Here is a 26324-nt window from a genome sequence, read left to right as displayed (position 1 = left end):
GAGGGAGGGAGAGAGAGAGAGAGAGAGAAGGGACTTAATTACTGCAGTCTGGACTGTATTTTAAAACATACTTTTTAACAGTTTGGCCCAAAAGAGAGGTATGTTGTTGCATGAAAATAGGAAGGTGATTTGGGGAGTAAATGCTTTTTATTTGCCAAAGTTCTAGCAGTATCTTCCCAACACATAATCTTGTTTTCCTTCGAAATTTTCATATCTAATTATTTTGAACCAATTTTTTATTGGCAAGTATAATTCACATAATAAAAGATGAAGGAAAAATTAAAAGAACTGGTTTGTAGAGGAGAGAAATCAAATCTAATAACCTTGCTGTGGGCCAGGCAGTGTTTTGAAACAAGGGGGAGGGTAGACAGAAATGGATTCTAGCCAATGCTTGACTGGAGGAGCGAGAGTGACGTATTTTTCTTTTATATGTTTATATTCAGGCAGAAGAAGGCATGCAAGCAGTTAACCATTTATCAGGAGTAAGGGCTTGGCATGGGGTCTGGGCAAGGAATTAGGAAAAGTTCAGGTTTGAAAATTTGACAGAGTGAACTCTGCCCAAGTAGACTTGCCTTTAATAGGAGTTAATGTAATAATTGGCCTGGGAGTTTTAACCAAAAAAGTAGAGGCTTTGAAGTGCTGGAAACAGAAAGAAAATCTCATGGCAGTTTTATTAGCTCATATGATCAGCAGCAGATGATAAACGACAAATAGGTCCAGGGCCTTCTGCGGTCCCGTGAAGTCCTGAACATTGCAAATAATTGAAAGTTCAGCCCAGCAGCCTGGGGTGGAACGGAGCAATAAAAATTGCCAAGTCATAGACACTTCTGATGAACCAGGAGGCTGAAGTCACTCCAAGTCTGAGATTGTTAGAGCTGGAGGGATCTTCAGTCTTCAAAACCTGGCCACTTTGGACCCTGTACCCAAGGGTACCTGGATCCAGATCTGCTGCTTATCCACCTGAGGGCCCTGCCCCATGCTGCCATCTGTTCTTTTTGTTAGTCCCCTTCTCAAGTCCACCTTCCCACTACATGCCTGTCCTGCCTTGAAGGGGACATGGGAGCAATAACTGAGGCTGCATGACCCTCAGGGTCCTCTGTATGTTTGGGCTTTGATGTGCTTCCTACAGAAGTTCACTCTCTAAAAACTTGAGGAAGAGGGCTGGGGTACCACTTAGGATTTATTTTAGAAGAGTTGTGTCAGCCAGCCTCAGCAACTAAGGAGGCCCTAAGCAACTTCATGAGACCCTGTCTCAAAATAAAAAATAAAATAGGCTGGGGATGTGGCTCAGTGTTTAAGTGCCATTGGGTTTAATCTCTGGTACCAAAAAAAAGGGGGGGGGGTGTCACATAACAAATAGGAGGTGTTACAAAAAAGATCTGAAAGAGATCATGGGCACTCTGGGAGGTGCAATAAATGAGGCCAGAGGGAATCACAAAAGCAGGAAAGGCCGTTCAGAGGAAATGTGTTTGAAGTGCACCTAAAGGACAGGAGAGGACCATGGGGGGGGGGGGTGCGGCATTGTGCAGAAGTGGGCAAGATGTGTCAGGTGCCTGTGAGTAAACCTGTATAGAGGCTCCAAGGTCATGAGGCAGGGGGCAGTGAGACAAGAGGCCAGCCAGCACGTTGGGGCTCTCCCTCCAGGCCCATAAGGCCTTCAGGAAGGTAGCAAACATGATGACTGAGCCCTGAATTGAAAGAAGCTCTAGAATTCAACCTGTGCTATTTGGAGAATCATTTACAGTAAAATCACAGAGCTTCGTGAAACTTAGGAGACTCCCTCTGGTACCATCAGCACAAGCCACTCTAGGCTGTTCTTCGTGTGTCTCGGCCATGGGTCCCATTCTGTATGTAGGATGGGGACAATTACTTTTTGAGCTCTGATCAATAAGCCAGCTTGAGGGTGGCAGAGGAGGGGACAGTCACATCCTTAATGTGTGTCACCTGGAGAATGGCTGCTCTCTGACCCCAGGCTTATTGTCGCCTTCCCTCTGCAGCCTGCCTTCAAAGGCCTCACCTTCACCGACCTGCCCTTATGCTTACAACTGAACATCATGCAGAGGCTGAGCGACGGGCGCGATCTCGTCAGCCTGGGCCAGGCGGCCCCCGACCTCCACGTGCTCAGTGAGGACCGGCTGCTGTGGAAGAAGCTCTGCCAGTACCACTTCTCCGAGAGGCAGGTCAGTGGCGCCCACGAGCTGCCTCACAGATGGCCCTCCTTTGCCCCATCCTCCTCTCCCTTGTCCTCCTCTAACATAAAGCATGGCTGCCCCACTTCAGGGCTGCCAGGTTTGACTGGAAAACGCCAATCGAAGGTGTCTATAGTGGGTAAAGTTGCTTCCCCCGCCACCCCAGGTAATTTTTCTTTTTTTGTTAGTTCTAATCAGTTATACAAGGCAATAGAAAGCTTTTGATTCATTGTACACAAATGGAACAGAATTTTTCACTTCTCTGGTTGTGTATGAAGTAGAGTCACACCATTCATGCAATCACACATGTACCTAGGGTAATGATGTCCCTCTCATTCCATCTTTCTTACCCCTTTGCCCCTCCCCTCTCTTCCCCAGGTAATTTTTTAAATATCTTTATTTTGTTTATTTGTTTTTATGTGGTGTTGAGGATTGAACCTAGTGCCTCATATATGTGAGGCAAGCGCTCTGCCACCAAGCCACAACCCCGGCACCCCCAGGTAGTTTTGATGGGAAACACACACACAAACACAGCCAAGAATTACTGCACCTCCCTGAAAATAATCACTCAAGTCTATAGCAGAGAAAAATGTTGAAGTGGATTATGAATGTGACCTAACTTTAAGTATTAACAGACTAAATGCAATTTAGTAGAGGTCATTAGTAAGTTGTCACCAACCACCTATATCTTTCAAAGACTGGTTCAAAGCTACTGTGTAACTGAGGAGAGATTTGAAGGCACTTCTTGGCAGTCTTTCCCTTCTGGGTATTGTAGGATAGAGAGGGAAAGGGGAAGGAGGGTAGGAGTAGAACTTTTAAGAACCAGAAAACCACAAACCATGCTCTTGACTAACTCTCCTGCAATTATTTTTATTCATTTGATTTTTAGATCCGCAAGCGATTAATTTTGTCAGACAAAGGGCAGCTGGATTGGAAGAAGATGTATTTTAAGCTTGTTCGATGTTACCCAAGGAAAGAGCAGTACGGGGACACCCTGCAGCTTTGCAAACACTGTCACATTCTTTCCTGGAAGGTATGTGTTTCAGAGGTGCTACCACAGCCCGCTAGCCTAGTCCCCAGAGCCAGCAGCTCCAGGCCATTTTCTGATCTTTCCTCTCTCAGGCCCCAAATCAAAGGGAAGGTAAAACTGATCCAGCACCTGGGAAGGGAGGAGAAACTTTCCTTCATTTTCCCTCATTTCCTTCACCTTCTTATGTTTATTTTTCTCTGGAACCCACTCACCTCCAAATTCTCCCACCTCTGTGTGCACAGGTGCATACACAGGCAAACACACAACTCTATCGCTTTTGCAGTGCTGTGGCATTCTTGAGAGAGAATTGTTGTTTTGAGGTTGGGCAGTACCTCAAGGTGCCAAAACTCAGTGCAACACCTCTGGGAACTCCAAACTTACCACCATGTGTCTTTCCAGGGCACTGACCATCCTTGCACAGCTAACAATCCAGAGAGCTGCTCCGTTCCACTTTCACCCCAGGACTTTATCAACTTGTTCAAGTTCTGAATCCCAGCACATGACAACACTTCAGAGGGCCCCCTGCTGACTGAATACAGAATTTGGACGAATACAGAATTTGGACGCTCCATTTGTAAATAGTGTACATTTTAAACATTGGCCTGAGACTTCTCAGATAAGTCCTTGAGAGGACCTTGGAGGGGAGAGATATAATTGCTTATGGGAATTTAAGAATGTGAACTCCACATTAGAATTGGTATGGAAAAGCAGAAGTATTGTAAATAGACTTTTTTCTAACAATTTGCCAGCAAGACTCTAAAGGCAAGAATTCTCTGTCAGCCGTGAAGATGGAATTCTCTTGATGTTCATGGAAACTCCTTTATAGTTCCCTAGGAAGAAAAAGGCAAGACTCAAATGCAGACAGAATGCTCTTTGTTTACAATGTGAAAATCTGTTTAGACAAAAAAAAAAAAAAAAAAAAAAGGAAGAAAGAAGAAAAAATACATATAAGAAATCCTGGAGCTTTGGTTTTGATTGAGTTTGTTTTGGAAAGGCAAAGAAGCACCAACCCCGAAACCTGAGTGGGCATAGGCCTTATCCTATGAGACACCACACAATGGTCTACCTCTAAAAGCATAAAGCGTGATCTCTGACTACGTGCATTATCCAGTAGGCAGTGTCTGTGTTTCTTGTAAGTGTTTTCATCACTATAAAAAGTGATTTAAAATGGAAAGGATGTTGGAAGCAACCCTCATCTTGTTTCACACTTCCTTTTTAGGTAAACGGGGCCCTCTTTGGAGTCCCCTCCTTCCTAGAACAATCTCAAAGTACATGTGCCTTTTCTCCTTCCATACTGTAGTTCACTGGGGAAAGAGAAGGCCCATTAAGAACAGTCCCAGCAGAAATCATACCCCGGAAAAGATAGAATCAGGTACCCCATAGCTATAAAGACTTCTTTCTTCCGGTTTAACTTCTGGGCTTGTCTGGGCTTCCTTGGGTGCATTTGTGGAAAAGTGTACATCTGCAAACTGATTGTAGCCCAAGTGCTGGGGCTTGAGAGACAGGTTTTATCTATCGGCCAATTAAGCATTTTGCCACTTGCTCTTCCTGTCTTCAGGATGATAAATTGAGCTTTCGTAAGTCCTTGAGACAACCTGAACTAGGGCTTTTTGTAAGTGTGATTAAAAAGAAAGCCTGAAGTTCCAGCCAAATAGGGAGATGAGTTCATCTTAAACTGACTTCAGGGCTGGAGAGTTAAAATGAAGATAGTTAAAACAAAGATCCCATGGGATTTTGCAAGCAAGTATCAGCAGGTCACTGTGGAAGAAAGGAAATCTCAGGACTTCATGAGTTAATTGTCAGATATTCCTGGAAGAGGGTGGGGAATGTTTTTGTTTTTTACTTTTTATAGAAAGTTGCTTTTCTACAACAGTGTACATATATTTGCAGTTGTATTTGCTTCCTCCCCCACCCCCAAATAAAGTCGCCACCTTGCATGCCCTCAGCAAATAATTGAAATAGAAATAGGAACTTAACTCACATTCATATTGAGGGACAGTGTACCCTTAAGGGTTGTACCTTGGGGTGACCCTTGAAGGAGGGAAAAGGTAGCTAAGCAGGTATAGAAACAAGGCAAGGGAAAGTAGTGATTCAGTACTTCTCCATGCCCTTCCTTCAACCACTCAGTCTGCATGTCAGCATTCTGCAGTAAACTCTCCAATGCTCCTCACTTTGTAATGCTTATACTTGCAGCAGGATTTCTCCATATTTCTTTCATTATCATCTCCCCAAAAAAGAAAAATAAATGAATTGAATTGAAATTTTCCATAATGAGAACTAAATTTAATGAAATAAGATGAATTTAAATTTTCCCTAATAAAAAAAATCAGACATGAATGAATAAGATTGTGTTGTGGTAGGTTGAGCTTTGGAGGGCCACAAACCATTGTAATAACTAAGAGGGTGTTTTGGGTTTGTTTTTCTCTCCCATATCAGTTGGACATCAAGAATACAGGACCTGACTGTTAAATAAAAAGCTACTTCTTCCATAATTTTCAGGTTCTGTCAAATATCTTACTTTCCTTAAAGGAATAGAGTGGGTTAGGTGTGCCACTGCTGTGGAAAGCTCTGGTTTGTCAGCTTCAGGTTTAGGGGTTCATGGTCTTCCAAATCCTCCCAACTCATGACCTCTGCTCCATCATGCTGACTGAAGAAAGGGAAAGTTCTTGGCACTTTCAGGTTTGCAATCCTAGGAACAGTGGCTGCTTTGGATGATTAGCACAAAACTAGTCAGCCAGGCTCACTGGACATCACACCCCAGGCAACAACCTGCATTTGTGCAAAAACCACCCCCACCCCAACAGGTAGAGTCAGTGTTTTTTATAATATTTACCAAGATAGTGTCTGTGGACCCTGCCCATGTAGTTTGGTGTTATTGGATGTGGTACGTGACAGTTGGACATTTTTTTAAGGATGAAAAACAAGAAACCAACATTTTATGGGTCTTTTTCATTGGAAGGGGAGAATAAGGAAAGAAACCGCAGGTAGAGAGGGAGGGGGAAGGGATAGAAATGGTGTATCTTCGATGCTTTGGTTTGTGTGGGGACAGTGGAAGGAGCAGAGCAGGCAAACTATGTTAGACCACATGGTTTCTGTTAGGCATGGCCAGAGCACTACATGTAAGTACAGTGAGTTTAAAAGAAAATTCTTATTCCCAGGACACTAATAGGCTCCCTATTGACAAACCCACCCAGGACAACCTGACCCAAAAAGCAAACACAAAGAATCCCTGTCTCAGAACTGCTGGGGTAATAGCAAGAAAGGGCATGGAGATGGAAACTGCAGAAAGAGAGAGAATACTCTACCCTCTTTAGTGTGCCTACCTGCCTCCCACACACACAACATACACTCTATAAAGCAGAACTAGAAATTGATGTTCATTTTGAAGCAATTCAGACTTATAGCAAAGGAAAGCATTCTGAGCACATCCATATGGATACAACGATTTTGTCCAACTCAGAGATTCACAGGCAGCAAATCTAGAGCCTCCCAAGAGGAAGGGCCAACATTTACGGAAAAGAGAAAATGTGAAGTTGAGGAGTGCTCATTTTAAGGCAAGATCCAGAAAAAGAAAGTCTAATGACATTTTAAACTAGATTACATACTTATGCAACACTGTTACTTTGATTAGATGAATCAGTTGAATGGGAGGGCAGGTAGCAGAAAAGAGCAAAAGTTATAAGGTAAAAACATCCCCCCTGGGGTATCAGTCCTGAGATGATCCTTGGTTAGTCATGATCAATTTCATATTGGAGTGGCTTGGAGGAGATAATTTCAGATGGACAAATTTCATGATGCAAAATTCTCAATGTAAGAGTGGGTTCTACTTGTAACTGTGAAGTAAGTTAATGGGTGTGTATTATGTTATTGCCAGTTCTCATCTTTCTGAGCTTGCAGAGCTTGCTGTTAACACAGGCTCCTTGTTTCTGTTGTTTTTATATGGGAGAAGAGAAAGCTTAGAATTTCATTTTTCTAAGCAAGTGGTGTGATTTACAAGAAGATAAATCATTACAAGTGATGTTCAACAGTGTATCATTCTTAGCATTCAACACAATGTTTATTATAAAATATGCACCTGAGTTTATATTTTTTCTGCCAGGCAATGATGTCTTGATTTGCAAACACTCTATATTTTATGTGTGAATTTTTTTAACTGTAATTTTTTGTGTGTGTTTTTTAACTAAACTCTATCATACTTTTCTATGTTGACATCTGTTGTTGTTGTTTTTTAATCTCTTTCCAACTATCTGAGTCTGTGAACCATCTCTTCTGACTGGATGCTGGCCTGCAACCCTATTAGTGCTTTAACAGACCTCAGAAACACCCTGAACCTCTAGGCAAATGCAAAAACATTGCTCCTTGATAAACCCGGGGTCCTCACTAGCTTCAACAAACAAGGTCATAATTCCTTTAAAACTCAATGTTTTCTTATGGAGGGTAAAATCTTTGTGGTTTCCAGATGAAGGAAACTCCTTCCTGAGACTTTAGACCTGAAGGGGTGGTCAGGGTGGAATCTGAAGGCCTTCAAGATGAGGAAGCAAGTCCAGGATATTTAGGGGATGGGCCTCAGCTGGATGGAAACCTGGGGCCTGACCTGTGTCCCCATCTCTGGTCCCAGTCACCTGGTGGTATGGCTGGAGACACATAACACTTAATGTCATTCTTCTCAAGACCTGCACTGTGGAAGGTACTGGAGACTGCTGCACGATGGGCAGCTGGACATTAAGTCTTCCAAACCTTTTACATCCCTGATTCTTATTGGAGAAGTTAAGGAGCCACTTGATATTTATGCAGACCTCCAGTGTGAATACAGAGTCCTAGTGAGGACAACCTACTTGCTATAAAGTATGTGGCATGTTTTGACAAATTCATTTTTCCCTTGGGTACTTATATTTTGATTACAAAGATGACCCTTATAAAAACACGAGGATGAGCAGCAGCTAGTTTTCTGAACACTGAGGTTCTGATGGTAACCAAGCAGCTCTTTCCTCTCCCCTTACACTAAGGAGTACATTTAACCCATCCAGCTATCTCCTCTTCCTCTAGCACCAGCTGCAAGTTACATGGAGTCTGTAGCCCAGGGGAAGTTCTTTCTCTATTAAACCTCCTCTTCATTTAGCAAATAGTCTATTCCATGAGGCAACAAGGAAGGAGCAAGGGACCATGATATTTGTGACTTTGTATGCTAGGCCTTTTCCAAATGTCTTTGAACTTGGCAAACAAAGCTTCCTGGAAAAAATCTCTCAAAACTTGAGTCTTGCTCCATTTGGCTCACAGTGGATGGCTGCTCCAAAACTAAGAACTTCTTGAAACTCCATCTGCTCCATTACTTCTGGAATTTGAACATGACTTTTCTATCTTTGAATATAGACAACTTTGTTTAATTTACAATGCACACGTCTGTTAAACAGAAGGCTCCAAACCCTGCTGTACGCTTGGGAGCATTTGGCGCCATCTTTGGTCTACTGTGTGCCAATCACCCTGGCTGAAGGGGGTGTATATGATAGTCCATGTCCTAAGTCTAGAAGCTTTAATGTACTTTTTTAGTGAAAAATAGTAGAGTGGGTTGAATTTAAAGTGTAAGTTAGACCGATTACTTGCAAACATGCAAAGATGTTTATTTAATATTGCGTGAGCTGAGTCCTTCTGTATAAATTATTTGCACTTTTCTTGCATGATGAACTGATTTTTTTATAGTTGTTTGTACCAGACAGTGGCATATTTTTGTAAAAAATTTTGACACTCTATTGCAATAAATGTTTTCCAAAAACACACACTGGTGTATTTTTGGAGTATGTCAATTCAAGTTGGATTTTTATCATAATAAAAATGTTTATATTTTGCCTATTGAGACTTATACTCATTCTCCCAGAAACTTGGTACCATTGTTGTAAAATTTCTGGGAATACATGAAAAATAAGCCTGTTGCTGAATACTGACCAGAGACCATAATACAGCCTGTGCTTAAAATAGTATATTTCCATTCACTGTTTGTGTAGTGGAATGACTTGTGAATAGTGAATTTTGAAGTCAATGTCACCAATGGACATTTATGAAACAGCAACTATATGCTAGACCTGTGCAAAGCACCATGAGTGTGGAGGCAGACACTAGCCAGGAATACAAGCAGAAAGGCACAGAAAGGGATTCTCCCTGGAGTCTGCAGAAGGGAACAGTCCTACTGACATCCTAACATGGGCCCAGTGAGACCATGTCAGATCCAACTTTCTAAACTACAAAATGATTTTGTGCTATTTTAAAATGTGTGGTGATTTGTTCCAGAAGTGACAGGAAACTAACAGCTTCTCTGGCAGATTCCCTACTACATGTCCACACCTAGAAAGCTTTTCCCTATCAGCTCTCCCCAGTGTGGGTCCCTCCCACTCCCACAGGAAAATTCTCACTCTTCAGCTGCATGGCCCCCACCCAAAGGTGGCCAAGGCTCTGCCAGAAAACACAGGGTACAACCATCTTCACAGCCTAATTTCAGCAGCAAGGTTTTTTTTTTTTAATTATTTTTGTTTGTTTATTGTTGTTGTTGTTTTGTTTTTTGACCCCTAGAGTATAGAACTGAAAGGCTAAACAGGGATCAGCCTCTGTCCGTGGTAGATGTCCTGTTCTTCTTCCTGTTTTACATAGGTTTCATTGAGGATGACGCCAATCCCGCTCCTGCTCAAGAAACACCACAGAGAAGCAGCTTTGCAGATTCTCTCCAGTGAGCGATATTCATGATGAAGCAGTACTGTGGGCACCAGAGTGTGAGCTCAGCCCTAGCCCTCAAGGGACTCACCCACATGGTGGGAAGTAGGGGCAAGAAAATGTACGTCAGCTACAACACAAGATCCAAAGTTTCAAGTGTCCAGAGTCAGGTACAAAGTACTAGAGGAAGCCAGACACAATGACACACGCCTGTAATCCCAGTAGCTCAGGAGACTGAGGCAGGAGGATCTCAAGTTCAAAGATAGCCATAGCAACTTAGCAAGGTCCTAAGCAACTCAGTGAGAACCTGTCTCTAAATAAAATACAAACAAAAAAAAAAAGGGCTGGGTTGTGGCTCAGTGGTTAGGTGACCCTGAGTTCAGTCCCAGTACCAAAGAAAAAAGAAAAAAAGAAAGTACTAGAGGAGCTCCAATAGGAACAACAGGAAGAACTGAGTCCATGCTTCTGGAAAGGAAAGCAGTGTGGGATGAGAACATAAGCCCAGAACACACTCTTCCTGAATCCCTGTAAGTAAAGTTTCTTCTTTGGAAACTGGAAGCTAGAGGCAGAGCCTGAGAGTTACCACTCAAGCCCATCTGGTGATGTTAACAGATGTCTTGGGGCAGGGAGCACTCTGAAGTTTGGACAGATTTCCTTTCTGGAGGGAACTGTAGATCTCTATGTCCCCTGGGGTCTCAGTGCCAGAGCCTTGCCAGTGTTGTAGAAAATTAACACAAGCCCAAACTCTCTTCTAGCAGTTCTGTAATAGTTCGGGGTCAACTTGGCTAAGCCAAAGTACCCAGTTGTTTGCTCAAACATCAGTTTAGATGTGGCTATGAAGGATTTTTTTTAGATGTGGTTACCATTTAAATAAGATTCCTTGAGTAAAGCAGATCACCCTTTAAAATGTGACTGGGCCTCATCCAAGCAGTCAAAGGCCTTAAGAGAAAAAAGCTGGGGCCTCTCAAAGAAGAAAGAATTTTGTCCCTACACCACCTTTATACTTGAAACTGTGACATTAGCTCTTTTTTTGGGTCTTCAGACTGTCAGCCTACATGCAGATTTTGGACTTGCCAGCCCCACAACTGCATTAGCCATTTCTTAACAAATATAGATATATATGGGGGATGTACATGTATTTATATTAAAGAATAAAATTTTACTGTAAGAAATTTTATTCTCTGACTATAGAACAACAGATATGTGTGTGTGTTTCTACATACACAGAGGCAGAGAGACTCATCCTACTGATTGTTTCTCTGGAGAACCCTAATACAGGATCCTAGAAAAAGAACAAGGGAAAGGAAAGTCTAAAGGCGGCTTCAGAGGGCTGAGGGGGAAGGAGAAAATCCAGAGGAAGAGCAGAATCTAGTGGCTATAAGAGGCATTTGTCCAATGACCACATCCTGAGAAGTCATGTTGGTAGATGACAAAGAGCGCAGCAAAAGAGTCATTCTTTACCCACATAAAAGTGTTTGTGCGGCTCCCCCTTCTTGAATTTTTTTTGAAATTTGCATTCAATAGTTTTAATTATGTTTTACTATTTAGCTTTTTCTTAATTTCAAAATGATTCTGAGGAGTTGGACTTCCTTGAGAGAGGTAGCACAGCACTGTGGTCAAGAAGAGTGCAGGCTGAGAAGTTCACGGCCACTTCCCAGCTGTATTGGACAGCATGCTACAAACCTTATGTGCCTTTCCCCTCATGTGCAAAATGGGTGTGACCAGTGTCTGTAGCCTGGGCTTGCTGTGAGGAGCAATTGAGCTGATGTGTTTTATATGATTAGATACATTCTGTGCAGTCAGAGCTGCGCTGGACACAGAGTAAGCTTTATGAAAGAATTTATTGTTATTGTTCACTAGATCCACTTTCCATTTCCTGTTTTGCCTTATGTGCTCTAGAGAAGGAAAAACCCCAACCATGTAAACTTTACTGCCTGTAAAAAAGTATAATGATTAAATCAATGGCCTTCATAATTCAAGTCTTTGCTTATTACTTAAACCAATGGTCTCCAACCAGCTCATCAGAAAACTTTTTTTTTTAAATACTAGGGATTGAACCACTCAGCCACATCCCATAATAATTTTTGTATTTTACTTTGAGACAGGATCCTACTAAATTGCTGAGGGCCTCACTAAATTGTTGAGGCAGACTTTAAACTTGTGATATTCCTCCCTCAGCTTCCTGAGCAGCTGGGATTACCAGAAAACATTTTTATTAGTGCATATTAATTATATAAAACAATGGGTTTCATGTGGCATATTAGTATGTGCATAACATATTTTGATCATCTTCATCCCCCATTACCCTTCTTACCCTCCCTTCCTCCTGATCTCCTTTTCTCTAATAGTCGTTCCTCTACAGAAAACAGTGTTTAAACCTAAGCCAAATATGTCTCAACTGAAAAGCTGCAAAATTTGATCCAAATGTCAGCAGCAGGGGAGTCAACTCTTTATATCATTATGGAACATAAAGAGTTCTATAATATAGTTGGGAGCCAATACTTGAAAAAGGAACAAAATCTTTTCATATTTGTACTCCAAATTGAGAATTCCCAGTAAACTACTTTCAATTTATTCACCATTATTTATATGCTCTGTGTCTTTTTTTCTTTTCTGGCACTAGAGTTATCAAGTCAAAAAAGACAGCTAGAGTCATTAAGTTTGAGGAACTCACATATTCTTGGGGAGAACCATTAACTAGAATATTCTACAATCAAATATGCACAAGGTTCAATAGAGACACAATAATAATTAACTCATATTGATCAGATTAACTTTTATGTTTCAATTTCCTCATGTATAACAGAGATAAAAATAGCATGTACTCATAGAATGGTTGAGAAGATTAAATGATATATTTTTATGCACAAAAGTGACCAGCACAGAGTAAACTGAACCGTATTAGTGTTCAATATTATGGTTAATCTCATTCCTTTTATATTAAATGGCAAGGCACTATCAAGGCAATGCTTGATTTTCTTAACAATTCTTCTAAATATATATGGGCTCTAAATATATATAGGTTCTATTTATTATTTCCATCTCACAGAAAAGGTAACTGAGGCACAAGAAGGATAAGAGCTTGCCCAGGGACACTCGGTGGAACTGGGACTCAGACTTGAGTGGTATATACCCAGAACCCACACTTCCTGAGCATTGGAGGCGTGAAGAGAGACCAGTCTTGCTGGGCGCTTCTGGGAATGCAAAGGTGTTCCCAAAACAGCAACTGATAAAATATTGTCCTAAAATAACCTGCAACACAGAAATATGGCTCTGGACTTCTTTAAAACATTCACACAAAATTTTCAATGAATTTCAATCAAAAAGGCAAAACTTTGCCCTGGGGTTCCCGGGCATGCAGACGTAGGACTTGCTGCCTGATGTGACTGGGGCCCAGGCTGGCATGTTGATCCTCCCACCCTGCACTCAGCTCTTGCAGAAAACTCTGTCCTGCCCCTCAGTCAGGGGCTGGTTTGATTTGGATGCCACACCCTTCAAAAGGTGATTTCAGGTTGTCCAAGTGGGGCCTGGGCCGTGTATGCTTTCCCACAGTGCTTATGTAACTATCCCACTTCCCAAACAAGGGATGCTGCTACCCTGTAATTACAAGATTGCAGGCCTGTCCCTGAAGAGGAAAAACACGGAAAATAGCTCCATCTGCCTGTGAAATCCCAGCTCTTTCTGGAAGCTCAGAAAAGCTCCTACGAAAGGAAGCAACAGACCAGCACCCCAGCACTGCCACTCAAAGCAACCATTTTTATTAATATAACAAATTTGGCTGCCCCTGACCTAAACATGACTGTGGCCTCATAAATGCATCATTGTGTCTAGGTAGCACTTTGCTAAACTGAGATTCCTATGAAGTTCCCAACCATACAAATCCCCCAAAACATTATTTAATCAAGAATAGCATGAGTTCAATTGGGGAAACATAAAACAGAAGCGTTCATTAATCGTACTATGCTCCAGGATGCCAGATACCAAAATTTGTGTGTCTTTCATACACGAATATAATCATGAGCTCATGTACAGTGTTCTCCTGGAGGGCTGGCAGGCCCAGGTCTTAATTCCATTGCATTTCACCATTTTAAGGTGAACATTCTTTTCCACTTTTAATATCTTTGCATTTGGGCTGTATCTTACAATCCACAGCATATTAGATTCAATGAAACACAGACCCACAATTGAACATTTACAGCCCTGTTCTACCCATAAAACTCTCCCTGACCCACCCCCACCCCACACACACACTAGCTACACTGTCAACATCAGTTTTCTCGGAAGTTTAAGAGGTACTTAAACCATCTTGTCACTTCAGAGCTGAGTCCTCCAACACACCTACTTTGCTGCCCTAAAAAGATCTTTCTGAAATACTAATTATATCATTCCCCTGTTCATAATCATTCGATAGATCATTGTTGAATCTAAGTGACAAGTAAATGAAGATTCTCGGTACTGCTCTCCCTATATTTGGCCAGTTTAAAAACTGAACTCATAATTGCAATACATCAATGAGGGTGCCCCCAGACCATTAACAATGTCCTTGAACCCAACCTGAATAATCCAGGATCCTGGCCCTAGTCAAGATCCTTCAAGATCTGTAAATCCTATCTACAAAGCCTCTTCGTCATGGAACAGAAGAGGTTCTTAGGAAAATGAGGAGACCTTGGGGAGCCATTATGCTGCTTACCACAGCTCCTTGACATTAATGATCTTGGCCTACTACATTATCCTTTGTTGCTTCTCCTGACCCTGCCTACACCTTTTTAAAGGGTCTACTTATTAATATCTTCTGACTAGAGTCCTCGTATCCTGCTAGGACTCTAGCTCAGAGACCATCCAAGACCAGAATCTATTCCACATTTCCAACTTCAGCTTCCTGTGGTCCCACATAATCTGATCTGCCAGCCTCTCCTGACAACCAAAGGCTTTTGTCATGGGCTTCACATCCAGACTGTCAGGGAAGAGGGGCAAGAGACTAAGCATGAGGAAGGCAGCTCAGAATCACAGATACCATGGGAGGTCTCAAGACTGTCACACAACTGGGCTTTCAGGTGAGGAGATCTCTGAGGGCAAGGGAAACCCCAGGCAATATCTGAGTAACATGATTAGATATGCAGTTATGGTGCATCTGTTAGAGGATATTATGGTTTAAATATGAGGTGTCCCCCAAAAGCTCATGTGACGGTGTAAAAATATTCAGAAGTGAAATTATTATGAGGTGGTGTTAGGCAGTAGCTAGCAATGAGCAGTGAAATGCACGTCAAATTCACAAGCATTCTTCAAATTACTTTAGGGTCTTTTTAAAACTACTTTCAAAGTGGATAAGAAAGCAAAGAGTGGCATTTAATTTGTAGAAAATAAACAGAAGCAAAGGAGCCAATGGAAAAATATGTCAAAAGAATAGGATTAACGGACCAACTCTTAATAGGGTCCACTGAGGTTGGTGTGAAGTTAGGAATAATGGTTATAGGTATCTCCATTTGTCTGGGAAGGAAGATCCCTTTAGTTGCACATGTGCACTAAGGTGACTTCTGACCAGTTACTGACCCCAATGCCTACATTAACATGGGACTGAGTTGCAGATGAAGCCCCCACCCCCAATAAGATGGCCACAATGACAATTCCAGAAAGGACCAAATAAATTTAAAAAATCCACCACCCCATTAAGGAGGAGTTGAACACCTATATTGGTGAAGGTTGCTAAAAGAGGACCCCAGTTCTCCTGGTAAACATCAAACAGTAATAAATTTGGAGACATCATTGTCTCCTTTGCCATTCTCTGCTTGGAGGTGCCCCCCCCCATCTCTCTCTCATATTCTCTGCTTGACCCTCACTTTGCTTTTATTCTACTTTCACCTCACTTTTCATTTTACTTTCACCAATAATAAAGTTCTCTTGTGTGGCTTTTGATGTCTGACTTTAAATTTTCTTTCACTGGAACACAAGAACCAAGGTTTGGAGTTTCATCTCCCCACTTTCCTGTGACAGTGTGACCAAATCAGTAGATTAATTTGCTGATATGAATTAACTAAGTGGTAATTGTTGGCAGGTAGGGTGTGGCTGAAGGACATAGGTCATTGGGGGTATGCCTTTGGAATATATATTTTGTTCCTGGTAAGCAGAACTCACTCCCTGTTTCCTGGTGCCATGTCCTAAGCTACTTTCCTCCACAAAACCATCCACCATGATGTTCTGCCTCACCTCGAGCCCAGGGCTTTGTAGTGACTGACCATGGACTGAATCTCTGAAACCATGGGCCAAAGAAAAACTTTTTCTCCTCTACATTGTTCTTGTCAAGTCTTTTGGTCACAGAGACCAAAAAAAAAAAAAAAAGAAAAGAAAAGTTAACTAAAACAGAGGATAAGGCAGGACTAGCAAACAAAGCTTACATGATACATGTGTGTGGGACCAGGCCAAGGCAGAAACACCTCCTTCTCCACTTAGGGAGAGTTCTTTCGTCTCCACCACCTCTAATGGCCAACCAGGCTCCACTTTGATCCCAGCAACACTGATTTCTAATGACAAGGAGCTCATCACTTAAAATAGCTCTAGGAAGAAAGTCTTAGGAGCAGTGCACAATCCCCCTCTCTGGGATATCTGCTCATAGGTGCGGTTCTGACTCCCACAAGGTAACTTGAATTCACTTCCACACCTTTGCCCTTTAAATACTCAAAGACAGCTCTAAAGCACTCTGCCCTAATCTCTTCTTTGTTGGACTAACCACACTCAATTCCTCTGAGAGTTCTGTGATTATCTGGGTCCTTCAGTGTCCCACCCCCTGTCCCTAAAAGCATTCCAGAACAAAAAAAATGCAGGCTCCATAAGTGGCCCAAACACAGCAGATAAAGGACATCTGTTCCCTCCTCTCTTCATTAACATATGGAGATATGTTAGTGCTTAGTATTTTAATGTATACATTAAGATGGAATTATAGGGTGTAAGAACAAAGTACTATTGGCCCATTTTATACTCCCTGTCAACTAAAAGGCCTGGACCTTCTGGCTTTCCCTTATGTTGAATGTTTTTTAAACTAGATGTAGGACTTCACATTTTCATCACTGTTCTGTGTTATACTAGGTTCCATCTCTTCTTGAACTCTCAAGATTTTTGAGATCTTGTCTCTGTCATCTCTCTTTCATCTTCAGATTTGAAAAAGCACGCTTTCTGTGTTTTTATTCAAGTTGTCAACAGAACATATCCAAGAGGATGAGACCAGGGGGTAAACTCCTCTTGCAAGTTTCTCTACCTGCGATACCAGTGCATCAGTGTGTAGTAGTTCCTCAAGCCTTGGAAATACCCAGTTGTGAGTTTGGCAGCCACAGTTCTCCATCTTGTCCACAATTGTATCTTGAGGTCCTGTGCCATTTTCTAGGTTGAAAACAAGATATACTCCACTTGGGGCACTCTCCTTTCCATATACTCTTAGAGCATCATAAAAAAAATAAGTAAATGACATTGATATATATTTATTCTTGAACTTGCAGTGCTCTTTAATGATCTAAGTATCTACATTAATATTTCCTCTTGGGAATATGTGACAATGGGAACCACTCCTTCCTCATCAAGATGTCCTCTTCTACCAGTTTCCATGGTCTCACCTAGCCCTTGCTGAACAGAGGAGGGTACCATCATGTGATTTTTATATCTTAACATCTCAAATGGATAACAAGTTTTAAAATGGTTTTTTAAAGATTTTCTTCTTTTTGAGAAAATCCACAAAGTAGTCATTCCCAAATTCTATATACCTTCCTTCATCCTTAAGTAAGGCACATAGAAACCCTTGACATATAGGGTTATTTCCTTATTTTCTAACAAAACAAACCATTTCCTGGTGATTAATACCATATTTTGAAATTGGAGTGTACAGTATAAATGTTCCAAATAATTATCCCTTTGTACAAGAGAATACTACTTCCTGCCCCATTGACATTAGATGTATGACTCCCAATCCTGCCAATGTAGTGCAAGCAGCAGTGAAGTGCCCCATTCAGTAGATGTTTTACATCAAGTAGATGTTGTAAGAGCTCTTTGGTGGTTCTACCATAGCTCTTCTGCACCTGCCACACATTGGCATGACCCAGAAGGGGTTACTCCTCTGGACTGAATCCCAGTTGAAAAAGCCACAGAGGACCCAAAATAGATATATGATACAGATGGGAAATAAGCTTTTGCCATATAAACTACAGATAATTAGGGGTTATTTGTTACTGGAGCAGAACCTAACAAAAACTGACTAAGACAGCTATAATTTTACATATTTGTTTGTTACACTACTCTTGAGATTGTATTTACCCAAATTGAAATTTAAGAATCATTCCCATATGTCTCCTCTTTCCTTGACCCTCCATATCCAATACTTGTAGATCAGGTCTTATCAATTCTCAAATCCACCCACTTCTTTCTCCCCATAGTTGCAGCTTGGTCCAAGCCACCATCTTTCTTATGGGTACAAGAAACCCCAACAGCCTTCCTATTCTATCTATCCATTCTCCACAGAGCAGCAAATCAGAGCATGACACTTACCTACTTAGGACTCTTCAAAGGTGTCCATTAAACTTAGAATAAAACCCATTTTCTTACCAAGAGCCAATCAGGCCCTACATGAGCTAGTACTACTTCTTTCCAGACTCACCTCATCCTATTATGCTCTACATATTCTCATCCTCTTTTAGGTCCTTGAACTTGTCATGCTCTTTCCCATCTCAAAGGCTTCATCTCTATGTTGTCATGCTCTTTCCAATCCCAAAGGCTTCATCTCTATGTTTCCCTCTTCCTAACCTTATCATCAGGTCTTAAATGTGTCACCTGCCTTTTTTTTTTTTTTTTTTTTGAGACAGGGTTTTCCTAATCTGCTTAGGTTGGTCTGGAACTTGTGATCCTCCTGCCTCAGCCTCCAGAGTCACTGAGATGATAGGTGTGTGCCACCACACCTGGCTAAAGAGATTGTATTTTAAACAGTTTCTTTTTAATATAATTGTATTTTAATAAAAAGATGAAAATGATATTACATATTTGGATTACAAGTAACTTTGCACTAAAAATAAATTTTCAAGAATTATTTATTGTCCATTGTATTTATTGTATTTTTTTCCTTTTTGTTCTGGGGATTGAACCCAGAAGTGCTTTACCACTAAGCTACATCTCCAATCCTTTTTATTTTATTTTTTTTTAATTTTGAGACAGGGTGTCACTAAGTTGCTTAGGGCCTCACTAAGTTGCTGAGGCTGGCACTGAACTTGCAATCCTCCTCCTCAGCCTCCCCAGTCACTGGGATTATAGGCATGTGCCTTTGCACCCAGATGTCTGTTGTATTTTATCACTTGTTTTCCATAATTTTATGTATGGAGGGATGCTTTCCTAAAGCAACATAAGAGCTGGACCTCCTGCCCATGTCCCAAATCCATTATTTTGTATCATAACACGTCTATTATTACCTTGATGGCACTTAACACAATTTGTAATGATTTAATTTGTTCTTATTGTTGTTTTATGCTTTCCCTGCTGGATTGAGCAAAGTATTTCAGCTTATCTGATACTACTCTCTACTGCCTTTGAGTGAATCTATCAAAGCAGGCATTTAGTGTAGTTATCTGTTATCTATCTTATGTAGTCCTTTCTTAGACTCTAAGAAGCAATGGTTAGGGGCTGGGATGTGGCTCAAGTGGCATGCGTGAGGCACTGGGTTCAATCCTCAGCACCACATAAAAATAAAATAAAGATATTGTGTCCACCTAAAACTAAAAAATAAATATTAAAAAAAGAAGCAGCAGCAATGGTTAATAAGGCCCATATTGCAGATTTCACTTCAGTGTTAGTCAATTCTCCTTACTTGCTTAGGAACTCTATAAATTTACCAACTGTCACGATCATTTAACCTACTGCCACACCATAGTCATAGAACACTGAGCACAAATCCTCACCACCACTATTCAATTCACTATTGATTGAGTAAATACTTAAAAATACTAAGCACTGTCAGCCTTACATCAGGATGAAGATGAGGAGCATCGAAGAATAACATTATCTTATTTTTAAAATAAATCACAATTGGAATTAATTGCAATGCTCACTTTGAATCAGGAACTATGATAAATTTACTATACATAATTTAATCTTCACAACATCCCTATATAGGGAACGGTAGAGCATACCAACCATGAACACAGCTTCTAGAATCCTACTGATCCTGATTCAAATGCTAGGGTTTTGCTCCTCTTGCAAATTCCTTGACTTCTCCATGCTTTCATTTCTTCAGCTGGGATATAGGAGTTATTGTGGTACCCACACCTTAGGGTCACTGTGAAGATTAAATGAGATGACACATGTGATATGCTTAGCTTTCTGTGTGCCTGGCACATACAAAGTGTCCCATAAATGTCAGATACCATTTCTTAACTTGCTCTTCTGGAGGTCAAGCCCTGCAGCATCGCACTTTGCGCCTAGGACAGAGAAAGCGTTTCCAGGCTGAGCTCCTGCCTTTCAGGAGCACACAGTCAGAGACAGCTAAGAGCACACTTGGAATTCAGAAGAGCACTGCAAACATGTTCCTCCAAGTGACTGCGTTCAGTTTATGGTCCAAGCACGGTAAGCTCATGTTCTCATTTCCTTTTCCCCCAAAATAGCTATCTGTGCTCCCTGAAGAAGCCCTGGATGATTATAGTTCCTTAAATACCCTGAAATTCTCAGGATAGAAGGAATGTTTTTCTAAAGCAGGCCCAGCTTGGAGCTAGAAGACATAAGGTTAAATTCTCTGAAGCTATGACAATGTAACTCATTTCCTGTTTTTCTCAACTGTCTAGACACAGATCTCATAAGCATTAGCTGTGAGTTCCACCATCAGACTAAAAATAGAAGGTTTAAATACCAAATGCTGTGGTGGAGGAAAGATTGTAGGTTTCTACCTTTGTCTACAAAATGACTGCATTGAAACAGCATTTTTTTTTTTTTTGTCGTCTTTGTTAGTTTTTCCATTAAGTCCTGGAAAACCATATTTCAATAGCAGGAACATAGCACACTTTTTTTCCCTGAAGAATATGTCTGTCCTTTGATAATACAATTTTCCCTCTAGGTTTTACTAGTCACTTGAAGACATAGCTCATGGCAGGTTTCCTCAGTAAGGGATGTGGTCAAACCCACTAAAAATGTTGCATAGACCAACATTTAGCCCCAAGTGTCTACAAGGGGATATTTGTTGTGTGACAGCAAATGCATGTGAATTGGGCATATTTACTTCTTCTATCCTCTGCCTCATAAAGAAATCTGGTAATTATTTTTGAACATATGATTTTTCCAGAAAACACATTTTTTAAAACTCCTTAATAATACCCAGATAGTGTTACACCAGTGTGGGGATCCAGTATGCTGAGTTTCCCAAACTTATTGGACCACAGAACCCTTTTATTAGGCTAATCCTACTAGCACCTCCCAGATTAGTATAACATGGAATATCAGTTTAGGAAATGTGAATTGAAGTACTCTGACTTTTTTATTTCTGATTCCAGAATTATAAGAGATCAGGTCTTTTCTCTGACATTCTCAGCTACCTGAATCACAACATAAAACATGACCTAAATAAATACTAGTGACTCTTCAATATTGTAAGTATATCTGTTCTCTTTACTGCTGGGAGGCAAATGCCATATAAATACCTGTGCATTTACCTTTTAATATTTACATATTGAAATAGGTACATATTGAAATAAAGATGAGTGTCTTGGTGTACACAAATATATTTTCTAATTCTGCCCACTGAGAAGTAGAGACCCTGCTAGCAATGAACATCCATTCTCCAGTTTAAAAAAAAAAAAAAAAAAAAGAATTAGACCTCTTTGGAGAACAACTTGATTTTAGGGTTGGGGAGAAGAAAATATAAGTCTAGGATAAAAAGTGTCAAACATTTAGAAAATACTCAGAAGTGATAGGGCATGTTGAAAGGATACAGGAGCCAACCTGTTCAAGCTCCTCATGGCCAGAGCTGGAACAATTTGAGCAAAAAAATAAATATGATAGTATTAAATTATAAGTCATAAAATAAATATGGATAAGCCTATGCTCTGCTAAAACCACTAAGTAAAAGGAAGAAAAACAGATATTTGTGTGGCCTCAAAGCATCTCCCTAAGATATCATTAGTCACAGAGAGAAACATAGAAAAACCTAGCAGACATCACTCTAACCAAAAGATCAAGGTTAACAGAACCAGTAATAATAAATATTGATGCTGTGGGGAAAGACATGACATTACTTCTGAGATATTCCTGCCAAAACTGAATTATTTATATTTTATCTTGAAAGATAAGGAAAAACTAAATCAGAGAAGGCTGAGTTAGTCTTTTTCTCATAACAAAGTTCAACATGGGATCCACAGGGTCTTGCTAAGTTGCTAAGGCAGCTTTGAACTCACTATCCTCCTGCCACAATCACCTCAGCTGCTGAGATTACAAGCATGGGACACCATACCCAGCAATCTCCTGGTTTTGATTATTATACTGTAGTTACATAAGATGCTAACATTAGGGGAAACTGGGTGAAGTATATATGGAAATTTTCTGTACTATTTTTATAAGTTTTCTTAAGTCAAAAGTTTTTCAAAATATTTTAAAGATTTTTAAGAAAAATATATTCACAAGCCAATAATTTACAGCTCAATGCCAATGTATGCCAATAATATTAATAATATTAGTAACAATAGGATTATTGTTTTTTAAAAATAATATAAAAAGAAGCTATGCTAGAAACTTGAATGTGTTCTTTACTCTTTACAATCTGAAGGCATAAAGCTAAGTAACATGAACATTAAGGGACAGGTCAGTTTTTGTTGTAACCTAGCAGAGAAGATCAAAGTAAATTACTTATGAGAAAGTCCAAATAGCAAACTAAAATTATGGATAATGTTGAATATCTGTGCTACATTATCTCTGTTCCTTGCTCACTTATCTCAGACTTCAAGGTATGTCAACAATGTAGAATTCGGGAATATAAGCTAATAAATACTCTAGGTAAACAATTACTCCTTAACTTTCTGAAATTTTTCTATAAAAATCCCTCAGGGTCACACATTTTGGATTTTACCCAAGGACTTCTTCACATGTTGACTTTATTGAATACACACTACCACCAAATGAGATGCTTCATCTTCCCCATTTTTTGAAAAGAAACACCAACTTTCAAGGAGATTGACTTTCCCCCGCACACCGTCCCATCTCTCCACCCCAGCAGCTAATAACTCCAATTGTTTCCTGCCATCAAAATGAGGGTAAACTAACATCCAAGTTATCCTGGAATGAGAAAATAAGCAATGAAAAGAGAGGAGTGATAGCAGGGGAGGGACAGAGAGCTGGCAAGAAGGAAGACAATTTTTGTAATGGCTAAGAGCATGCATGCAAACTCAGCTGAGCCACTTTCTGTGATCTGGCTAGGTTACTTTCTGCCTCTTTCTCCTCAACAGAAAGAGCTTCAGTAACTCTTTTAGCCAGCTTTTTCACTGTTTCGACTAAAAGACCCAACCAGAACAACCGTAGAGGAGGAAAGGTTTATTTAGATGCTCACAGTTTCAGAGGTCTTCGTCCATAGACAGCAGGTTCTAATCCTCAGGGCTCCAGGTGAGGCCGGACATCATGGCAGAAGAGTGTGGCAGACAGAACCAGCTCACATGATCATCAGAAAGCAGAAGGAAAGATCTCCACTTGCCAAATACAAATATATACCCCAGAACCACGCCCTCAATGCCCCACTTGCTTTCAATTACCACTCAATTAATTCCATCAGGTGATTAAGTCACTGATTGTGTTAAGGCTCTAGTAATCCGATCATTTGTCCTCTGAACCTTCTTGCATTATCTCACATATGAGCTTGGGGGATACCTCATATCCAAACCATAACAGTAACTGTACAAGAGAATTGTGTCCCTCCCAAATTTTATGTCTAGCCAGAACCTTAGGATGTGACCTTATTTGAAAACAGGGTCTTTGCAGATATAATTAAGGTCACAGTGGATAAGGGTGGGCCCTAAATCTAATGGTGTTATTGTAAAAAGAGAGAACAACCAGAGAAAGAAAGAGAAGGCCTTGTCTAATGGAGACAGATTGGAGCCATCCAGCTGTAAACCATGGAAACCCAGGGATCACTAGGAACCACAGCCAGGAAGCCAGGAGGAGTCAAGGAAAGATTTTTTCCTCAGAGCCATCAGAGAGAGCAGGGCCTTGCTGACACCTGAATTTCAGAGTAGCCTCCAGAACTGAGAGAATAAATCTCTACTGTTTAGGGATTAAGCTTATAGTAATTTACTATGGCAGCCCTAAGAAAACAATAGAAGAAGCAGTATGGAGGCAATGTGTGTGAAGTGCCTAGCAGAGGACAATCAACAACCTATGAGTCACCACACCTGTTCTGCTGTAGTAAGAAGGAAAACCAGGGATGCCAGGGTTAATTACACATTTCTTACCTTTGGAGATTTTCTAGCACTGTAGACATGATAATTAAATGCAAAGCAGCATCCTATAATGGCTCATGGTGCAGAAAAAGGGCATCTGCAGATAAACTGATGAAATTCAAAGTCTGGAGTTTAGTTAACAGTAATGCACCTGTTAGTTTCTTGGTTCTGAATAAAGTTCCATGATAATATGACGTTAACATAATCTAAGGAAACTAAAACTAGGTAAAGTTGAGACTCTGCAACTTTTCTGTAAATCCAAAATACTCTGGTTTATTTAAATATAGGTATATGTATATATTGGATGTATATTTATGCAGTGAGAACTATACACGTTAATACAGTTAACCACAAATAATTTGTTTATAACTGAAAAGTTCAAACTAGGTTTCTTATATAAGCTTGATACCACTCTTATAATATTGAAAACTTAATCATGCCAAGCTGAGAGAACAGTCAATAATAAAGAGACTCCAACTCACTTGTGCATCCCCACTCCATCAGGAAGAAATAAAACACCTTGGGCTGGGGCTATGGCTCAGCAGCAGAGCACTTATCTGGCATGTGTGAGGCATTGGGTTGGATCCTCAGAACCACATACAAATAAATAAAATAAAGGTCTATCAACAACTAAAAAAATATTTTTAAAAAACACCTCGCCAAATAACTGCATACACCATCACACAAATGAGGATACTTTGAGAGTCTCTTCCATTAATTTGGCGCTTGCAAAAGCAGTACTAGCATCTCTTTTTACCCTATTTTCTGTTTCTTAAATGGAGTGCAGCTTGGTGACCCAGAGAAATAGCCCTATAAAGAGATAACTTCAGATGAGACACAGACTTTATGACCCTCAGCCTGTAAGTCCTCGTCCTTTTCATTCCCTAGCTATTCAATGAGTCGGTCTCATAGGGTGTTAACCTTAGCAAAGACCAGTGGACAGAGGCTCAGTGGTTACAGTTCACAAGGGCCCTTGAGGACATGCACAGCATTTCACAGTCCCCCTAATGTTTTTTATTAGTCTGTTCGTGCTGCCATAACAAAATACCCCCCCCCCCCCGGGCCCGCTGGTGTCTTAACAACAGAAATCTATTCTCATGGCTCTGAAGACTACAAAGTCCAAGAAAGGGCTGTCCGTTTCTCTTGAGGGCTATCTCCCGAACTTGCACTGTCTCCTTCTCGCTGTGTCTCACACGGCACAGCGAGTAGCTCTTTTTCTTTGCATAACAGCTCTAATGCCATCCTACAGGACCTCATCTAAACTTAATTCCTCCCAAAGCTCCACCCCCAAACACCGATACCCTGGGGCACAGGGCTCTGACACATGAATTTGGACACACAGAGTTAATAAGTGCACTCCAATCTACAGGACTAAGCCTGCCCTCAGTGCGGCAGGAAATAGCCAGCACTTCACTCACCAGCCCCTCAGTGACCTTCTACACTCCAGGCACTGACCCCCAGAATCCCTCCGGCGTCTGCCCCGCCCACTCCGCCGTCTGCCCCGCCCACTCCGCCTCCGTGGAACCGCAACCTCGAAACTCCGCTATCTGAAAAGCACAAGGGGCGAGGCCCAAGTGGACCGCCACACACACTGACGGTGAAGGAGAACCTGAGTCGATTCCGGCGAGACGACGATTGACTTCTTTTTTCCTTATGTAGTCCCGGCTCGATGAGCTGGGCGGAGGGAGACAGCGTGAGCGGTGCGCAGTCCCGTTTGGAATTTTGGCGCGTGCAGCCCGCAGGGGGGGGAAAGGGAGGCCGCCGCCCATTCTCATTGCTGGCGGCGCCTGGCGGCCCCGCCCCGCTCCTGCCGACACCTGCCTGCCGTTTCCCGCCATCTAAGATTCAAACGCAAGATGTGGGTCCTGGAGCTCTGAGAAATAAAGCCCTCAGCGTTGACAGCTTTCGACTCTGAGCCTCAAGAGCTCTTTACTGCCGACTTAACCACAGGCTGACTACCAAAAGGAAAAAACG

The 26324-nt window shown here is 41.2% G+C and overlaps 1 protein-coding gene and 1 long non-coding RNA gene across 5 annotated transcripts in view; one reads left to right on the top strand and one right to left on the bottom strand.

Moving 5' to 3' along the window:
• Fbxo32 (F-box protein 32) overlaps nucleotides 1-8993 on the top strand; it is a 35312-nt gene extending 26319 nt beyond the window's left edge. For all 3 annotated transcript variants that reach the window (XM_015486435.2, XM_048802088.1, XM_015486436.2), the window contains 3 exons: nucleotides 1998-2180; nucleotides 3079-3222; nucleotides 3619-8993. In XM_015486435.2, coding sequence (XP_015341921.1) covers nucleotides 1998-2180; nucleotides 3079-3222; nucleotides 3619-3708 — 417 coding nt within the window. In that variant the 3' untranslated portion in view covers nucleotides 3709-8993. The remainder of the gene's footprint in view (nucleotides 1-1997; nucleotides 2181-3078; nucleotides 3223-3618) is intronic.
• LOC125616535 overlaps nucleotides 1-26086 on the bottom strand; it is a 26432-nt gene extending 346 nt beyond the window's left edge. The window contains exons 1-3 of one of the 2 annotated variants that reach the window (XR_007347180.1): nucleotides 23468-23523; nucleotides 20077-20218; nucleotides 17168-17289 (exon numbers count right to left, since the gene is read on the bottom strand). This is a non-coding gene — a long non-coding RNA (uncharacterized LOC125616535). Of the gene's footprint in view, nucleotides 1-17167; nucleotides 17290-20076; nucleotides 20219-23467; nucleotides 23524-25959 lie in introns of those variants that run through there. The other variant, XR_007347179.1, reaches the window with a different exon arrangement.
• Between the last annotated feature and the right edge of the window lie 238 nt (nucleotides 26087-26324).

The sequence above is a fragment of the Marmota marmota genome, unplaced genomic scaffold, assembly GCF_001458135.2.
Source record: "Marmota marmota marmota unplaced genomic scaffold, marMar, whole genome shotgun sequence".
In the NCBI taxonomy this organism is placed as follows: domain Eukaryota; kingdom Metazoa; phylum Chordata; class Mammalia; order Rodentia; family Sciuridae; genus Marmota; species Marmota marmota.
This window is presented reverse-complemented; position numbering and strand designations above follow the sequence as displayed.